Source organism: Camelina sativa, chromosome 3 (genome assembly GCF_030686135.1).
Source record: "Camelina sativa cultivar CO46 ecotype springtype chromosome 3, ASM3068613v1".
Classification (NCBI taxonomy): domain Eukaryota; kingdom Viridiplantae; phylum Streptophyta; class Magnoliopsida; order Brassicales; family Brassicaceae; genus Camelina; species Camelina sativa.
Window position 1 is genome coordinate 3,772,144 of NC_141882.1, and position 15,141 is coordinate 3,787,284.

A 15,141-nucleotide genomic window follows, 5' to 3' on the forward strand; every position below is an offset into this window, starting at 1 on the left:
TGTAAAGTAATTCAAACAATCTATGTGTTTTTGTGATACTTTATATGATTTTATTTTGTAAAGAAAGTGTGTAAAATCATGAATCATAATAATTAAATTCATTAACAATCCTAAATTCTTTTTTTTTAATTGAATAACACACAAATTTTATTGACTTTATAATTAAAAGTTTGAATCCAATAACCCAAATTTGTTAAGATTTTAAATGAATTTTTACAAATCATAAACTAATAACACTAATTTTTTTGGAGAATTTAACAAAATCTTGATCTAATAAGAACAAATTCTATTTACTATTTAAAATCTTGATCTATTCAAATCTCAAACCAATAACCATTTAAACAACATGTGTCAAAATCTTTAAAACTCATTCAATCTCAAACCAATAACCCCTTAAACAACAACCAACGGGTGTGACAACTACATAGGCTACAACTTTGGTCAACATCTACACCCTAATATTCTTCTACTTTCTCCTCCTCTCGATCTCCGTTGAAAGAATGGCCAGAGAAGAATTCGCCAGTAAGATCTGAATCTCTCTTGCTCGAAATTGTTTTTTTCACTATTTGGATTAGATTTCATCTGTCATGCTAAACTAGCTAAGCCGATCGGTCGCATCAAACTTTTTTTATTTTCTTGAGTTTCGTAATTGTTTATGCGTACGTGTGTCCGTCGCAGATGGTGAAATACACGTCTTCTGGGATGTGAATGATTTCCCAGTCCCTGAGAATCGCAGTATACGTGAAATTGTTGACTCTCTTCTTAGGAGATACGGTTATAAAGGTGAGGTGACAATCACGGCTTATGGTGAGAATTATCCTGAAGACGATCCACTCGAGAGTGGGATCACCTTTGTAGCGAAAAGTGAGTTTTTCCTTTTACTTTTACTCAAAAAAAAAAAAAACATATGGCTCCCTATATTTTAGTTTATATATTAAGATATTGTATGTTTGTGTTCTCTAGCTAGTACAAATCTAATAAGATGAATTGTGATATATATATGCATTTTTTTATTTTATTTTTTTTCTTATTTCCAAGGGGATAAATCTAGGAGGCTTCATAGGATATTAGTAGATTTTGCTTTGGTCGCATCGGACAATCACGAGCCCCATCGTATACCATTAACTTTGATGGTAGTCGCAAAAAACATCAAGGAAGAGAATGAGTTCCACGATCTTCTTCAAAGTGTGAATTCTGCAAATTACAATGTCTTGTTGGTTTTGCCTGATGTGTACGACCCAAAAGAAGTGGCACTTCCTTATGTTAACTTTGCTTGGCGTTGGACAAGCCTAGTAGATGGAGGAGATCCTATTCCCAAACCCGATTTTTTCGCCCTATTAGATGAAGGAGGAAGACGAGTGATTTTATGCGCAAATTACAGTTCTGAAGATGAGGTGTACAATGAAGACGACAGCGACGGCGAGGGGTTCTAGTACCACTAGCTAGCTGTGGCGGCTCGATCTACAATCATGTTTTATCAAACTTTTGATTTCAAAAGGGCTGTGGCTAGTTATCTGTAGTTTTGTTTTGTGTTCCAACTCATCTTGCACTGTTTTAATTACGTTTACTCTGTCCGGATCCTCGATTCTTGTTTTATATAATATGATTAATTTTAAGAAAATATAACACTCTTTCTTCGCAAAATCAAATTCATGCTCACCAACATAACCACCTGTTTTGAATAAAGATTACAGCTTCAGTTGCAAAGAGATATGGTCTAAATTTCACTAAACAGAACGTTTCTTCTCTCTTGGTTCCTTTGCACTCCTTTCCTGAGGCATCATTGCTTAATGTAACTAATCCCAGTTGTGAACTTTTCACGCCATCAGAGGTACGTAATTCATTCTCTATGTCTTTGGAATCTTTTTCAATATTTTTGGGCTTATGGAATTTATTCTGTAGTACTTAGTTATCTGTAACACAATCATCTGTAGGTTGTTCTGCTGGAATGGACAGATGACTTGGAAGTGTTTACGGCAGTTCCTTGAGAAAATATAACACTCTTCTTTGCAAATCAAATTCATGCTCACCAAAATAACCTGGAGTAAACCTGCTGTGGATTAAAGCTCAAGGAACCTGTTTTGAATAAAGATTACAGCTTCAGTTGCAAAGAGATGTGGTCTATATTTCACTAAACAGGACGTTTCTTCTCTCTGGGTGCTTCATTCTTCTATCTCGTTTTAAAGGTTTATTATACACTCCTTTCCTGAGGCTAGCACACCTATGTGACGTCATGAATCGATCAGTTATATAACACTAACGTTGTTCTAAAAATTTCAGGAAGCATCATTGCTTAATGTAACTACTCAATGTTGTGAACTTTTCACGCCATCAGAGATATATGTTTATATAATATGATTAACTGAAGAAAATAGAACATTTTGCTTTCCAAATTAATTCATGGTCACCAAAAACTTGGAGTTGGCGGTTTTGATCTAGTGTGTGATAGTGTTGGAATTCTTAATTCTAACCTCTCATAGGTTAGATCTCTCTTCTCTATATCTCACTAGATTTGGTTTGTTTAGTCTAGTGACAAGAGAACCCTTTTCTTAAGCTTCTACATCGTTAATCTTGGATGATGTTATCTTACAACATTTCATCACCTTTATACTTAGTTTCATTCTTAACCTAATTACTATAACTAACCAACCAAACTTACTAACATTTGTAAGCCTAATACACTTACAGCCCAATAGCTTTATTACAAAACACAAGCCCAACTTCTCTCTTGTTGACTTGAATATTTTTTTCTTTGTGTCATTGACTCTTCTTCCTCCTTTGGTCTACTTCGCACGACAACTTCTTCTTCTTCTCCTCACTTGAAGCTTTCTTTGTTGTAGGATTTAATCAGAAGATTCAATCTCCAACAGATAGTACTATAAGGTGTTTAGGGAGACTGACTAACCTAGCTGGTCTAATTAGAGTGTCTGATTTTGTGATATACGATCTTATGGCTTAGTTTCAGATGGTTAAGAGCCTAGCTTGTTGACCATTCAAACAAACTTAATTAATCAATGATGGATGGACCACACACTTTTAAAACTAAAAAGGTTTATGTTGCCACTGGAAAAAAAATGTATATCGTTCATGCCTTTGCTTGTTCATCGTCGTCGTATGGTAAGTAATGTTTACCAAAGTTACTAAACAAGCCTCAGCTACTTTGGCTATGTGTATTGTAATAAGGGGTAGAATCGTGATTTAGTAAACCATAGATATAACCCTAAAATTTTCAATCTTTTTTTTTGTTTTCCTTGTAAGTTTCTCAATCTCCTCCGGTAGAGATAGAAAGCATGTCCAGATTAACGTACACCTGTAAGATATCTATATCTCTTGCTCTCCAAATTGATCGAATCTGATCGTGATCGTAATCTTAATATTATTGTTTTAATATGCGTTCGCAGATGGTGACACACGCGTCTTCTGGGACGTGGAGGATTTCCCAGTCCCTAAGGGTTGCGATTTGTGTTCGTTTTATCGTAACGTCAAACGAGTTATTGACATCGAGGGTTATGTTGATCTTGAAACGTCAATCTATGCTTATGTTGGCGACAAAACTCCGGAAGAGCTGGGGCGATTTCGCATGGCCAAAATCGTACACGAAACGGTTGAAAAATGTGCGAGACTCAATAAGATGCTATTGGACATGCTTCACTGGGCATTCAAGAATCCCACGGCCGATAGAGGAATTTTAATCGTAGTTGCCAAAGACATGCCAGAGGAAAACACCGAGTTTTTCTATGTTCTTGAAGCTCTGACAGAAAGGGGTTACCATGTTTTCTTTACAGTGCCTGATGACTTGCCACTAGACCAAATGCCACCTACTACTGTTGCAGAATTGATATGGCGTTGGACAGAGCTGTTTGATGGCAAGTTCCCTATCGAAGATTTTGGTGTGGATTCCGATACGTCATCAGAAGATAATAGTTAACTACTGGTTCTGGTCCTCAGAGAGTAGCTAGCTTCCTGCGTTTTAAATGCTACTTTGGTTTTGTGTATAGAGAGACACATTATCTTTCTAGCTTGTCTCTTAAACTCTGTTTTGTTTTATGTTCAAATTGATTTTGCACTGTTTTAAGCTCTATATGCTCTTCATATGGTTCCTTGATTGAGGGCACACGAACTTTTAATTTTATAACTATTAGTAGTTGAAGAAATTAGAAGAAGTTGAAATGCATTATATGTAAACAAATACTCGAATCAGGCAAACAAACATTTTAAATCAAATTTTTGGTTATACTTTCTGAAGTAATGTTTGCAAGAAAATTAAATTTGATTAGCTGGGAGCTTCAAATCGGATGTAATCATACATGATCCCTTGGAAAGGACTTGTGGACCTTGGCTGTGTGAGAAACAATGTATTCTCGCCTTCTACAAGCTTAGCGACAGCCACTTCCACATTGAACAACCAGTACAATCCATGTATTCCATGTCTTGCTATCGAGTTGTCTCTCCCGATCAGTCCGCTTGTGAACAACGGGATTGTATTTGCATCGTTCACACGTATCTTCAACCCCAAGTTTCGAGTCAAGATTCATTTCATTTTGTCAGATTGCTTTTGTTGATGTTAAAATGTACACAAAGGACGACATGGATTGGTTAATATACACCTACTTGGAGTTCGGAAAAAGTAGCGGATGCAATGGCTACTCGTAAAGTATAGGAGTGACTCTGATCAATGTTTTTGAGTTCGAATTTGATTTGCCATGTTGTTCCTTGATATGTTTTGTTATCCTTTTTTCTAAGAAACCAAAATGTAACAATCTGGTTAGAGAGAAAAGCATAACTCAAGAAAATTTATATGATCAGGCCGGAGAGAAGATGAGAAAGAACCTAGTAACTTGAGCGTAAAACCAGTCTTTTCTATAGTCGCTAGAGCCAACTACATATACCAAGTCTTTATCCGGATATAGTTCGGCGTATCTTTCCCATAATCCATATTGACGGAATCTGCAAGATATAAGAATTTCGGTTTAGTTCATTTAGTAGTGTATTAAGATTTGTATGCATGTATGTATATCTCAAAACCTGTCAGGGTGATTTTTATAGAGTTTGTTGATATATTTTGGATTCGGATCAGGAACATAAAACTCTGCTGCGGATCGATCTGGAAAACCAATCTCCCATAACGTTTCTCCATTTCTTGGAGGTTGATATACAAGATCTTCCACATATATATAACAACCTGCACATATACTATGAAGTATATTAACTACAGTAATATATTGGGTTTAATTGTAACCAAAAAATAAAACAAAATGTATTGGGGAACTAATGAAAAGCAAGAAAAGAAGTAAAGGACCTTGGGTGATGGTGATAATATCATCGTATTTATAGTCACCAATAAAACCAGGAACCCATGCATAGAGATTGTATTGTCCTGGCCGTATTCCACTTATGTAAAGGAATCCTTCTTCATCTGTTCTTGTCCAAAATTGATAATCCTGCAAGAATCAAAAGAAATGTTCATAGATAAGTTATTTTGAATCAAAAACATTTCCATTCCTACTTTTTTGGATTTCTATCTTTGTACTTTTCAAAATCACCTTGCATTCTCTTTGCCATGAACCAGCAGCTCCAGGCACAGCCAAACCAACATAACCTCTAGTGGCTGCAATGAAATCTTTATCTACGTACCTTACAAACATAAATTAATGTATATTTATAGATTATTGGATGCATATATGTGAAAAATTAAGAAAGTGTGTCTAGTGCATAAATTTCAAAATATGATATATTTGTGGTAGTAACATTATAATCAATGAGGCTCACTTAGTAGTTTACCTGTCTTGAACGAGAAGTCTGCCAACAACATTACCACGTTGCTCTGCTTTCAAATAGTCATCTGAAGCTGGAAAACTGTAAGGCCAGCTTTCAGTTTCCACATTCATCTGAGAATGAAAAACTTATCAAATTTGGAAATGAATATTTAATATCAAGTTTGGTTTGTTCGTCTAGCTATATAGAACAAGATATAAAAAGAGGAACCTGAGATTTAGCATCTTTCCAGAGCCAAAGAGGGTCATTATCATCATCAGTAGACGAGTTTAAATAGACGAAAACAGGTCCAAAGACCTTCTTCCATGCCTCTCCTTCACTAAACTTTGGCACTAGATCTTCCCCTGTGTAGTGTGCACTCATAAATACCTGAGGATTCAGCGTTAAACTTCTTGTCTACATTTATAACGATTTTAAAGGAAAGCATTTTATATTAATCTGTATGGACTTACAGCAAGAGCAGTAGGTCCAACGTGAGATGTCAAGTTCTGTTTTTGAGGTCCACCGGTTCGATACTCATGGCTAGGAGTTATGAGCCAGAAACCAACCGACGGCTGCTCTGTGCATATCCATCCATGGACAGTAATGTCTTTGTTCTCACATGAATATTGGTACTTATCGTCAACCTAAAACCGGAAAAAACAAGGGTAAAAGCAAAAGCTTAACAACCTCTCTTTAGTAATCTTGAAAAGGAAGCAAAATGAATAACATTTTACCTCTCCTTTGAATTGAGGCTCTATAGGATTAACAAGTAGAACAGCTTCAGGGTAAGCCAGAGCTTGGCCTCTGTCAGGTAATCGATCATCAGGCAATGGCATGAATCTCTGCCTATCTTCCGTTACTGCCATGTAGTGAAACCTGCAATCTCAGTTAAGATTAATACTAGAATTTAGTTTAAGAAGTGAAGGAGTGAGTTTTGTTTTTTGCTTACTTCTCTTTTCTGAGCTTGAAGGCAATTCGTGTTTCGGCAAGTGAAAAAGCAGGCCATTCTTTTAGATGCTCGTAGATGGCGTAAGTGTAGAATCCTGATGACCCGCTTAGCATAACAAATCTATATTCGACAGTAACTTATTCAAGTTACAATCTGAAAACATGAAATATGAATATTATGCTTCTCAAAAGACTTGAGTACCTTTTGTCAATGTTCAGAGGGACTGCTTTGCCTTCTAGTGATGGATCCCATTTTCTTGTGAAAGAAAGCTCAACTTGTTCTTCGTTCTTCATTATTACCTCAAAGTTTGTTCCTTTGATTCTGGTCCCAAAAGAAAATAGTATTTATACATTAGCATCCTTTGAACTTCATTGAACCTTTTAGTCAGATTTATGGGATCAAACTACAATTTTAGCGTTAAGCTTGCATAAAAGACTTACACATCAAATCCACCAGCTGTTCCTGATCCTCCCCATACGAGATCCCAATATCTGAAGAATACTTTTACATTTTATATCTAAATGAATACTTTTGGCACGAAATTTGTGAAATTTAAACAAGAGAAACAGAGAGATATATACAACAATAACTGTTTGTGTAGGTTCTTAATGAAATCTCAAGACTCTAATCATTGGATTAAGAGCAGCCATTTACTAATTTAGGTAATCTTGTCATCTTGATTGAGTCTTGGCACGGTTAAATGCAAGAAACTGACATTGCACGCTATCGAATATATATAGAAAGGTTATAAGACAGTAAAACAGAGTAAATGCATACTCCAAAATTGAAAAAAATAAACTTAGGAACAAAACAAGGATCATATATATCCCATTTACCCTCTGTTGACTTCTTCATTAAGAACCTCGAGCAAGTTATCGATGCCATTATATTCGATTCCGGTAACGATACCATCAGGCTTTGATAATGTAACCCGTGCAATGCCATTATCCATCACCACCTGGTAACATACATCGACCAGCAAGGCAGCAATACAAAATGTTTCAGTCTTTCTTAATTGGTATCTGCAGCTAAATGGACATAGAGAAGATCATGATGAGAAAGAGTTAAAAGTAAACCAACATGATTGCCCTTATCATGCAACTGCAGCTTAACAGACGACATTGATGAAATGTCTTGTGCGATTTGATGTTAACCTCAAAGTAATTAATGTACATGTTTTTTCTATACGTATGTGTATAATATATATATATATATAGTAGATAGATCTGATTAGGAGAACTTGTGTTGCCTTGGACGGGAGATAAAGCAGAGGGTATAGTGGGAGAATAATATCTTGACTTTGTCGTCAAAACACTTCGGTTGTTAGTGTTCGACGACATTTGTGTTGTGTGTTTCAAAGCTTTCACTTACGTCTCATCTAAACATCTCTATTACGATTTACGAATTCTTTTTGTTTTATAACAAACAATTGCAGATTTGACTTTCATCAAAAACCAACCGGTTTACAGAGAGATATTATATGAGCCTTCATGTATACACGAACCGGGTAACAGAGAGATATTGGGCAGATACGGTTCAAAATTTTAAGAACAGAACCAAGGATTTTGAATTTTAGAGCGGTTCGCACCGAACCCAATTTATGTAATTTGGGCCCAATTATGAGTAAACTTGTAATAAAGGCCCAAATTTCACAAAACGCCAAAAAAACAAAACAGTGCCATATCCTTTCACTCACTGCTGCTTTCAACCCGCCTCCTCTGTTCTTCTTCTTCTCCTCTCTCTCACTTGAAAATTTCATATTCGAATGATGTCTTCAAAACCTTTTCTTTAGAGAGGATTAAGTTCAGTTTGTCTAAGTTCCGAACTTTGATTTCGTTTTTGTAGGGAAGATTTTGTTGTTATATATATATATATCTATGGATTTAATGGTGTCCACAAGCAGTGTACAAGAAGGGTTTTGTTTGATTCAACAATTTAATCGCGAGTGTAAACGAAGTACCAAGCTTGACGTCTCTGTTCGTACCACTGGTAATATTAGGTCTAAAGTCTCTCTCGGGTCACGAAAAAGGAATCGACTTGTTCTTGTTTTCGCGGCGGCTTCCAAGGTTGAGAGTTCCGGTCTTAATGGTAGAGCTCAAAAGTTCGAAACTTATTCTGCCTCTGGGCATAGCAATGGTAACGGTAATGGCCATTTCACCACTGCGAATTCTTCTTTTGTGTTGGAAGATGTCGAGAGTAACAATCATTTGCGTCAGATGGTTAGAACCGGTGAATTGGAGGAAGGGTTTAAGTTTCTGGAGAACATGGTTTACCACGGTAATGTTCCCGACATCATTCCTTGCACTACATTGATCCGCGGGTTCTGTAGGATGGGTAAGACGAGGAAAGCAGCAAAGATCTTGGAGATTCTTGAAGGCTCTGGTGCTGTTCCTGATGTAATAACTTACAATGTTATGATTAGTGGGTATTGTAAAGCTGGGGAGATCAGTAACGCTTTATCTGTTCTCGATAGGATGAGTGTTTCCCCTGATGTTGTCACTTACAATACCATCTTGCGTTCTCTTTGCGACAGTGGGAAACTTAAGCAAGCCATGGAGGTTCTTAATAGGATGCTTCAGAGAGATTGTTATCCTGATGTGATTACTTACACTATATTGATCGAAGCTACTTGTAGAGATAGCGGTGTTGGACAGGCCATGAAGCTTCTTGATGAAATGAGGGATAGAGGATGTACACCAGATGTTGTCACTTATAACGTTCTTGTGAACGGTATTTGTAAAGAAGGGAGATTGGATGAGGCGATTAAGTTTTTGAATGACATGCCGTCTTCTGGATGTCAACCAAATGTTATTACACATAACATAATTCTGAGGAGTATGTGTAGTACTGGGAGATGGATGGACGCAGAGAAGCTTCTTGCTGATATGCTTCGTAAAGGCTTTTCACCAAGTGTTGTCACTTTCAATATCTTGATTAATTTCTTGTGTAGAAAAGGTTTGCTTGGGAGAGCAATTGACATTTTGGAAAAGATGCCTAATCATGGATGCCAGCCGAACTCTTTGAGTTACAACCCGCTGCTTCACGGGTTTTGCAAGGAGAAAAAGATGGATAGGGCTATAGAGTATTTGGAGAGAATGGTCTCTCGTGGTTGTTACCCGGACATTGTGACATACAACACTATGCTAACTGCTTTGTGCAAAGATGGGAAAGTTGAAGATGCGGTTGAGATACTCAATCAACTTAGTAGCAAGGGATGTTCTCCGGTTCTAATCACTTATAATACTGTCATTGATGGGCTTGCAAAAGCAGGTAAAACAGGCAAAGCGATTAAACTGCTTGACGAGATGCGTGCGAAAGATCTAAAGCCTGACACTATCACCTATTCCTCTCTTGTTGGTGGTTTAAGTAGGGAAGGTAAAGTAGACGAAGCCATAAAGTTTTTCCATGAGTTTGAGCGGATGGGCGTTAGGCCAAATGCAGTCACCTTTAACTCTATAATGCTAGGACTCTGCAAGACTCGGCAAACGGATCGTGCAATCGATTTCTTGGTTTATATGATCAATAGAGGGTGTAAACCGACTGAGACATCATACACGATTCTGATAGAAGGCATAGCTTATGAAGGTATGCCAAAGGAAGCTCTGGAGCTGCTTAATGAGCTTTGTAACAAGGGACTCATGAAGAAAAGTTCTGCAGAGCAAGTTGCAGGAAAGATGTAGCATAAAGTAGTTCACTCGCTAGTCAGCCCCCTTTTCTTGATTTGTGCTTAAGAGAACATTTTCAGTGGCTCCTTTCTACTTATTAAGTCTTAGGTTCAGTATTGATATTGTCAGAATTTTGGTCTTTAAGGTTTGCATATCAAATATTATTCAGTTGTTACATCTTTCGTGTCAGTGTCAATTGATAAATTCGACATACATACATCAATACATATAATATGCAATGTAATTCCAGAGTAAGTTATGGAGGGCCTTCAAGACGAATGTAGTCGTACATAATCCCTTGGAAGGGACCATTGCATCTTGGCTGTCTCAGGAATATAGTGTTATCACCTTGCACAAGCCGGTTTCCTGGTATGTTCACCTCATACAGCATGTAAACCCCATGGATCCCATGCCTTGCTATTGAATTGTCTCTCCCAATGAGTCCGGTTGTGAAGAGAGGGCGGACTGCTTCCGCATCATTGACTCGAATCTGCAAACAGAAAATGCAAACAAAACTTTACAGTCTTAACTTCTTCATCTCTGTTAAAATGATGTTTCGTTTTTACCTGCAACTCGGCTAAGGTTGCAGATGCTATGGCGATTCTCAGTTTGTAATTCGCCTTTTGATCGATGTTTTCAAGTTTAAACCTAATCTGCCAAGTTGTTCCTTCATGCACGTCTCCTTTCTTCCTGGGAACCTGAGCAAAGAACCAGTCTCTGCGATAATCGCTTACACCAACAGTGTAAACAAGGTCATCATTTGGATACAAATCTGTGTATCTCTTCCACAACCCATATTGCCTGAACCTGCAGATAATAATAAAGCAGTGTTTAGTTCTGCTGTTATTCACACATACAGGTAGTTTGGTTCACAAAGGTGTAAGCTAATAAACCTGTCTTGATGATGGACTAAAGCCCTGTTTACAAGCGTGGGATCAGGATCTGGGATAAAGAACTCAGAAGCTTTTCGGTCAGGGATACCAATATCCCATAAGGTAGGTCCATCTCTCGGAGGTTCATAAACGATATCACCCATTTCAATCTTGCACCCTGTGTTGTTATGTCCATCAAGAATTGGCTAATATAGAGGAATTCATTTCATTTGGTAGGAACTAATTTACCTGAAGTCACAGAAACAATTGTGCCGTTATGGTAATCTCCAATGAAACCGGGGACCCAGGCATAGAGATTATACTCGCCAGGACGCACGTTCCCTATTGAGAAATAGCCAGCCTCATCTCCTACCGCCCAAAATTGGTATCCCTGATTGGCAAACAATTCATTTATTATATTTTTTTGGTAATTCCATCATAGAGCTCTTTCTTGATATCTTGGACACCTTTCAACCAATCTTCTTTTTTTTTTTTTGCTTATTGCAAATAATTAAGAATGGAGTAGGAAGAAATCACCTTGCATTCAATTTGCCAAGAACCAGAACCACCAGGTGGAGCCAAACCCACATAAGCACCTGCTGCTGAAATCAGATCATTGCTTATGAACCTATACAAAAAAATCAATGTTAATATGTAGTGTTTGGTGGAATATTACCATTTTAAGAATCAAATTACAGAAGCAACACAAAATAAAGAACGAACCAGGAAATGAGGATATAAAATAACACTAATACCTGTCACGGATAAGTAATCTACCAAGGGCCGTGCCACGTTCTTCAGACTTTGGATATTCCTCAGATGCCACGAAGCTATAAGGCCAACTTTCAACCTCAGCCATCATCTGCAGATTAGCTCATTTAAGTGAGTCCTTACATCACCACAAATCTATTTTTGTATTCAGCAAGTGGGATGGCAATTTGCTTCTCTCGTACCTTTATCTTAGCATCGTCCCATAAGCAAAGTGGATCATCTCCATTGGCTGTGGAATTTAGGTAAATGAAAACAGGGCCATATACTTTTTTCCAAGGCTCACCGTATTCAAAGCGAGGCATCATGGTTTTTCCGGCATAATGGGTACTGTGAAACACCTGAAATAACCGTTATTGAAACTAAGATCGATATTGTACTTGTAAGTATTATATTGAAATATCCACCACATTTGTCACTTACTGCAAGAGTGGTTGGGCCAACATGTGACGTGAGGTTTTGTTTGAGTGGTCCGCCTGAGCGAAACTCATTACTGGGCGTAATTTGCCAGAATCCTACAGGTGGATCGAAGGATATCCATCCATGTACTCTGAGATTCTGATTCTCACACGAGTATTGGTATTTGTCATCTACCTGTCAGAGAAAAGAGAAATGATTTAATTCTCCATGAAACAGAATTTACCGGATTCAAAACTTTGAAGTTGTAATACATCACAACGCAAGCATAAGTTCATAAGATACACTTTCATGTATTAGGAGATATGATACTAAACAGCTCAAACAACGCATGAGAAAGATCAAATGTTCTAATTTCTGAATGATTAAAATAATATGGAACTCATACTTCGCCTTGCAAGCGTGGATCACATGGAGCAGTGAGCAGAGAAGCTTCCTGGTAATCTAGAGTTTGACATCTTCCTTTGCATAGATCATCTGGAAAAGGCATTATCCTCTTTCGGTCATCTGCCACAGCCATGTAATGGAATCTGTAGAAAAGAATCGCAAGGGAAATATATATATGGGATATCAAACAACTACACACTCGTGTTGACGAGCAATTAAACCCAACAAATAAATATCTGAAAAATGACACTATCTTTTGCTTGGGATCTATGGTACATGCAATCACTAACATTTGAGGTTTTCTTCTCAGTGCACTAAAATGGATCTTAAGGAGACTAAACTTAACATAAGACAGAGAAATTGACTTAGGAAAATAGGGACAATATTACTTGTCTTTTCTGAGCTTGAACGCGATTCTTGTTTCTCCAAGTTCAAACCCAGGCCAATCCTTGAGGTGTTCATAAATGGCGTATGAGTAAACTCCAGAAGAACCACGAAGCATTATAAACCTGAAAGAAAGAGCATCTAGTCAGTGTCTCTTCTCTACTTTTGTTTCTCATTAAAGAAGATACATCATGCAATATAGACCTTTTATCGATATTCAGGGGAATGTACTTTCCCTCAAGGGATGGATCCCATGTTCTTAGAAATGAGATCTCAACCTGTTCTTCAGTCTCGACTATGACCCTGAAACTCACACCACTGATGCTGCATAGATACCATCAAATTAGACATTATATACCATCCAACAATTTTTAGTACACATCATATATACAGGAAAGAAAAAAGAGAACAGCATTACAAGAGAGGATTGTGATGCAGCAGTAACAACGGACAAGTTCATTTAGGCAGAGAAAAACTAGTTTTGAGTCATACATCAACTTAACTCTATCAATACTGAAAACTGCCACTAGCAGATATGACGACCAATAGCATGATGAAGACCTATAGAATAAGGTTCCTATTGACTGTTAAGGTAAATGCATAGAGGACATACACATCAAATATTCCCTTGCCTCCAGGTTCATTCCAGTGCAGGTCCCAGTACCTATACATTCGGTTAATTTCAATTGACTTGGCTTCTCATAAAAACAGTAAAAGTTAATATCGAGTTATAAACATGACTCATACCCTCTGTTAGTCTCCTTATTACGAACTTCGAGCACATTGTCAACGCCGTTATACTTGATGCCGGTGATGATTCCACCTGGGTTTGATAGTGTAACTTGGAGAATTCCATTGTCCATCACAACCTGCACCATTTCTGTCTTCAGTCAGAACACATTTAAGGAAAGACACATAAAAGGAGACATTATAGACTGAGAAAATTGCATTACATATCTGTCATGGATATGCAGCTTGACACCTTGAGAGGGCATCCTGTGATCCTTTCTATGAATAGGGCCACTTGTACCTTGATCTGTCAACCCTTTTGAGTGTAAGAAAAAAAATCAACAGTTTTGCTTGTAGATAAACTAAATAGACTAATATGATCACATCATCACGAGGCAGAAGGCAGCCGCACAAGATAATCAAAGAACATAAAATGTTTGTGTAAAACAATGACTTTTGAAGCGGCCATAGATATAGGATCTGTAGAACTGGTCTTTAAAAACAAACTGCAAAGGCGTTTTACCTCCGTTCATCAAGCAAATATACTCTAATCAAGAAACGTAACTCTGTGATAGTTTAAAGTCCCTTCCTTTCTGGATTTTTTATACGTAGACCCAATAAATAAACAACCCCAATTTGATGAAACAAGGAAAGAACAGCAGTTAACAGTGTCATAAGAAACAAAGTAAATGCTCAAAACAAGAGATGTAAACAACAAATTTGAAAGTTTATTTTTCTCATCCGGGCTAAAAATACGAACTTTGCTGTTACAATTTCGTTTTAAAACCATTCTCAAGTGAGCGAAGTTCATCGAATCGTGCAGTTAAACCAGAGGGTGAAGAAGAGAAGGATTGACGAGAAATTACTTACAGTGGTGGCCGGCGTTTGAAGCGGTTTCATGGTTAGTAAAACGATGCAGGAGCCGATCAGCCAGTCTCTTCTTCATCAGTACTCGACCCACGCGATCACCACCGAAGCCTGATTGCTGGTGCTTACACGCACGTGTAAAGGAATCTAGAGAGAGACTGCGTTAATGTCTGATTAAAAACGCTTCTTTGCTATGGTTTGGGTGCGACTGCGTTTGTCTTTCTTTCTCTCAAGGATCTTCTAAGTCATTGTTTTAAAAACAGTTTTACTCGCAACTGTGAATCTTATCAATAAAATCGAATGCGATTAAATTTTAGTTCGGTTTAACTCCAAATGAATCTGAAAT

The 15,141-nt window shown here is 37.5% G+C and overlaps 5 protein-coding genes across 6 annotated transcripts; 3 read left to right on the forward strand and 2 right to left on the reverse strand.

Moving 5' to 3' along the window:
* Nucleotides 1-192: 192 nt before the first annotated feature.
* On the forward strand, nt 193-1,621 carry LOC104768201 (uncharacterized). The gene is made up of 3 exons (XM_010492129.3): nt 193-522; nt 679-864; nt 1,039-1,621. The coding sequence occupies exons 1-3, from the start codon at nt 501-503 to the stop codon at nt 1,431-1,433; spliced, it is 603 nt and encodes a 200-aa protein (XP_010490431.2). The 5' UTR covers nt 193-500; the 3' UTR covers nt 1,434-1,621.
* A 1,623-nt stretch (nt 1,622-3,244) lies between these two features.
* Nucleotides 3,245-4,081, forward strand: LOC147946557 (uncharacterized). Its single transcript, XM_087498147.1, has 2 exons — nt 3,245-3,312; nt 3,402-4,081. The coding sequence occupies exons 1-2, from the start codon at nt 3,291-3,293 to the stop codon at nt 3,926-3,928; spliced, it is 549 nt and encodes a 182-aa protein (XP_087354273.1). The 5' UTR covers nt 3,245-3,290; the 3' UTR covers nt 3,929-4,081.
* A 73-nt stretch (nt 4,082-4,154) lies between these two features.
* On the reverse strand, nt 4,155-7,892 carry LOC104768209 (uncharacterized). Its single transcript, XM_010492133.2, has 15 exons — nt 7,787-7,892; nt 7,543-7,664; nt 7,147-7,197; nt 6,908-7,027; nt 6,707-6,826; nt 6,492-6,633; nt 6,228-6,401; nt 5,986-6,144; nt 5,782-5,888; nt 5,544-5,634; nt 5,300-5,441; nt 5,026-5,182; nt 4,831-4,947; nt 4,612-4,738; nt 4,155-4,504 (listed from the first exon to the last, which is right to left on the reverse strand). Exons 1-15 carry the CDS (start codon nt 7,826-7,828, stop codon nt 4,274-4,276), a joined length of 1,902 nt encoding a protein of 633 aa, XP_010490435.1. The 5' UTR covers nt 7,829-7,892; the 3' UTR covers nt 4,155-4,273.
* Nucleotides 7,893-8,583: 691 nt separating this feature from the next.
* On the forward strand, nt 8,584-10,550 carry LOC104768220 (uncharacterized). The gene has a single exon (XM_010492145.3). The coding sequence runs from the start codon at nt 8,584-8,586 to the stop codon at nt 10,384-10,386; it is 1,803 nt and encodes a 600-aa protein (XP_010490447.1). The 3' UTR covers nt 10,387-10,550.
* Nucleotides 10,503-15,136, reverse strand: LOC104768227 (uncharacterized). 2 transcript variants are annotated; one of them, XM_087498154.1, is made up of 15 exons: nt 14,799-15,136; nt 14,153-14,235; nt 13,947-14,068; nt 13,813-13,863; nt 13,404-13,523; nt 13,205-13,324; nt 12,817-12,958; nt 12,435-12,605; nt 12,197-12,352; nt 11,999-12,105; nt 11,781-11,871; nt 11,493-11,634; nt 11,265-11,421; nt 10,938-11,178; nt 10,503-10,861 (listed from the first exon to the last, which is right to left on the reverse strand). In XM_087498154.1, the coding sequence occupies exons 1-15, from the start codon at nt 14,872-14,874 to the stop codon at nt 10,628-10,630; spliced, it is 2,013 nt and encodes a 670-aa protein (XP_087354280.1). In that variant the 5' UTR covers nt 14,875-15,136; the 3' UTR covers nt 10,503-10,627. The 2 variants fall into 2 exon arrangements, with proteins under 2 accessions (XP_087354280.1, XP_010490456.2); XM_010492154.2 differs by having other exon boundaries at nt 14,153-14,244; nt 14,799-15,124.
* Between the last annotated feature and the right edge of the window lie 5 nt (nt 15,137-15,141).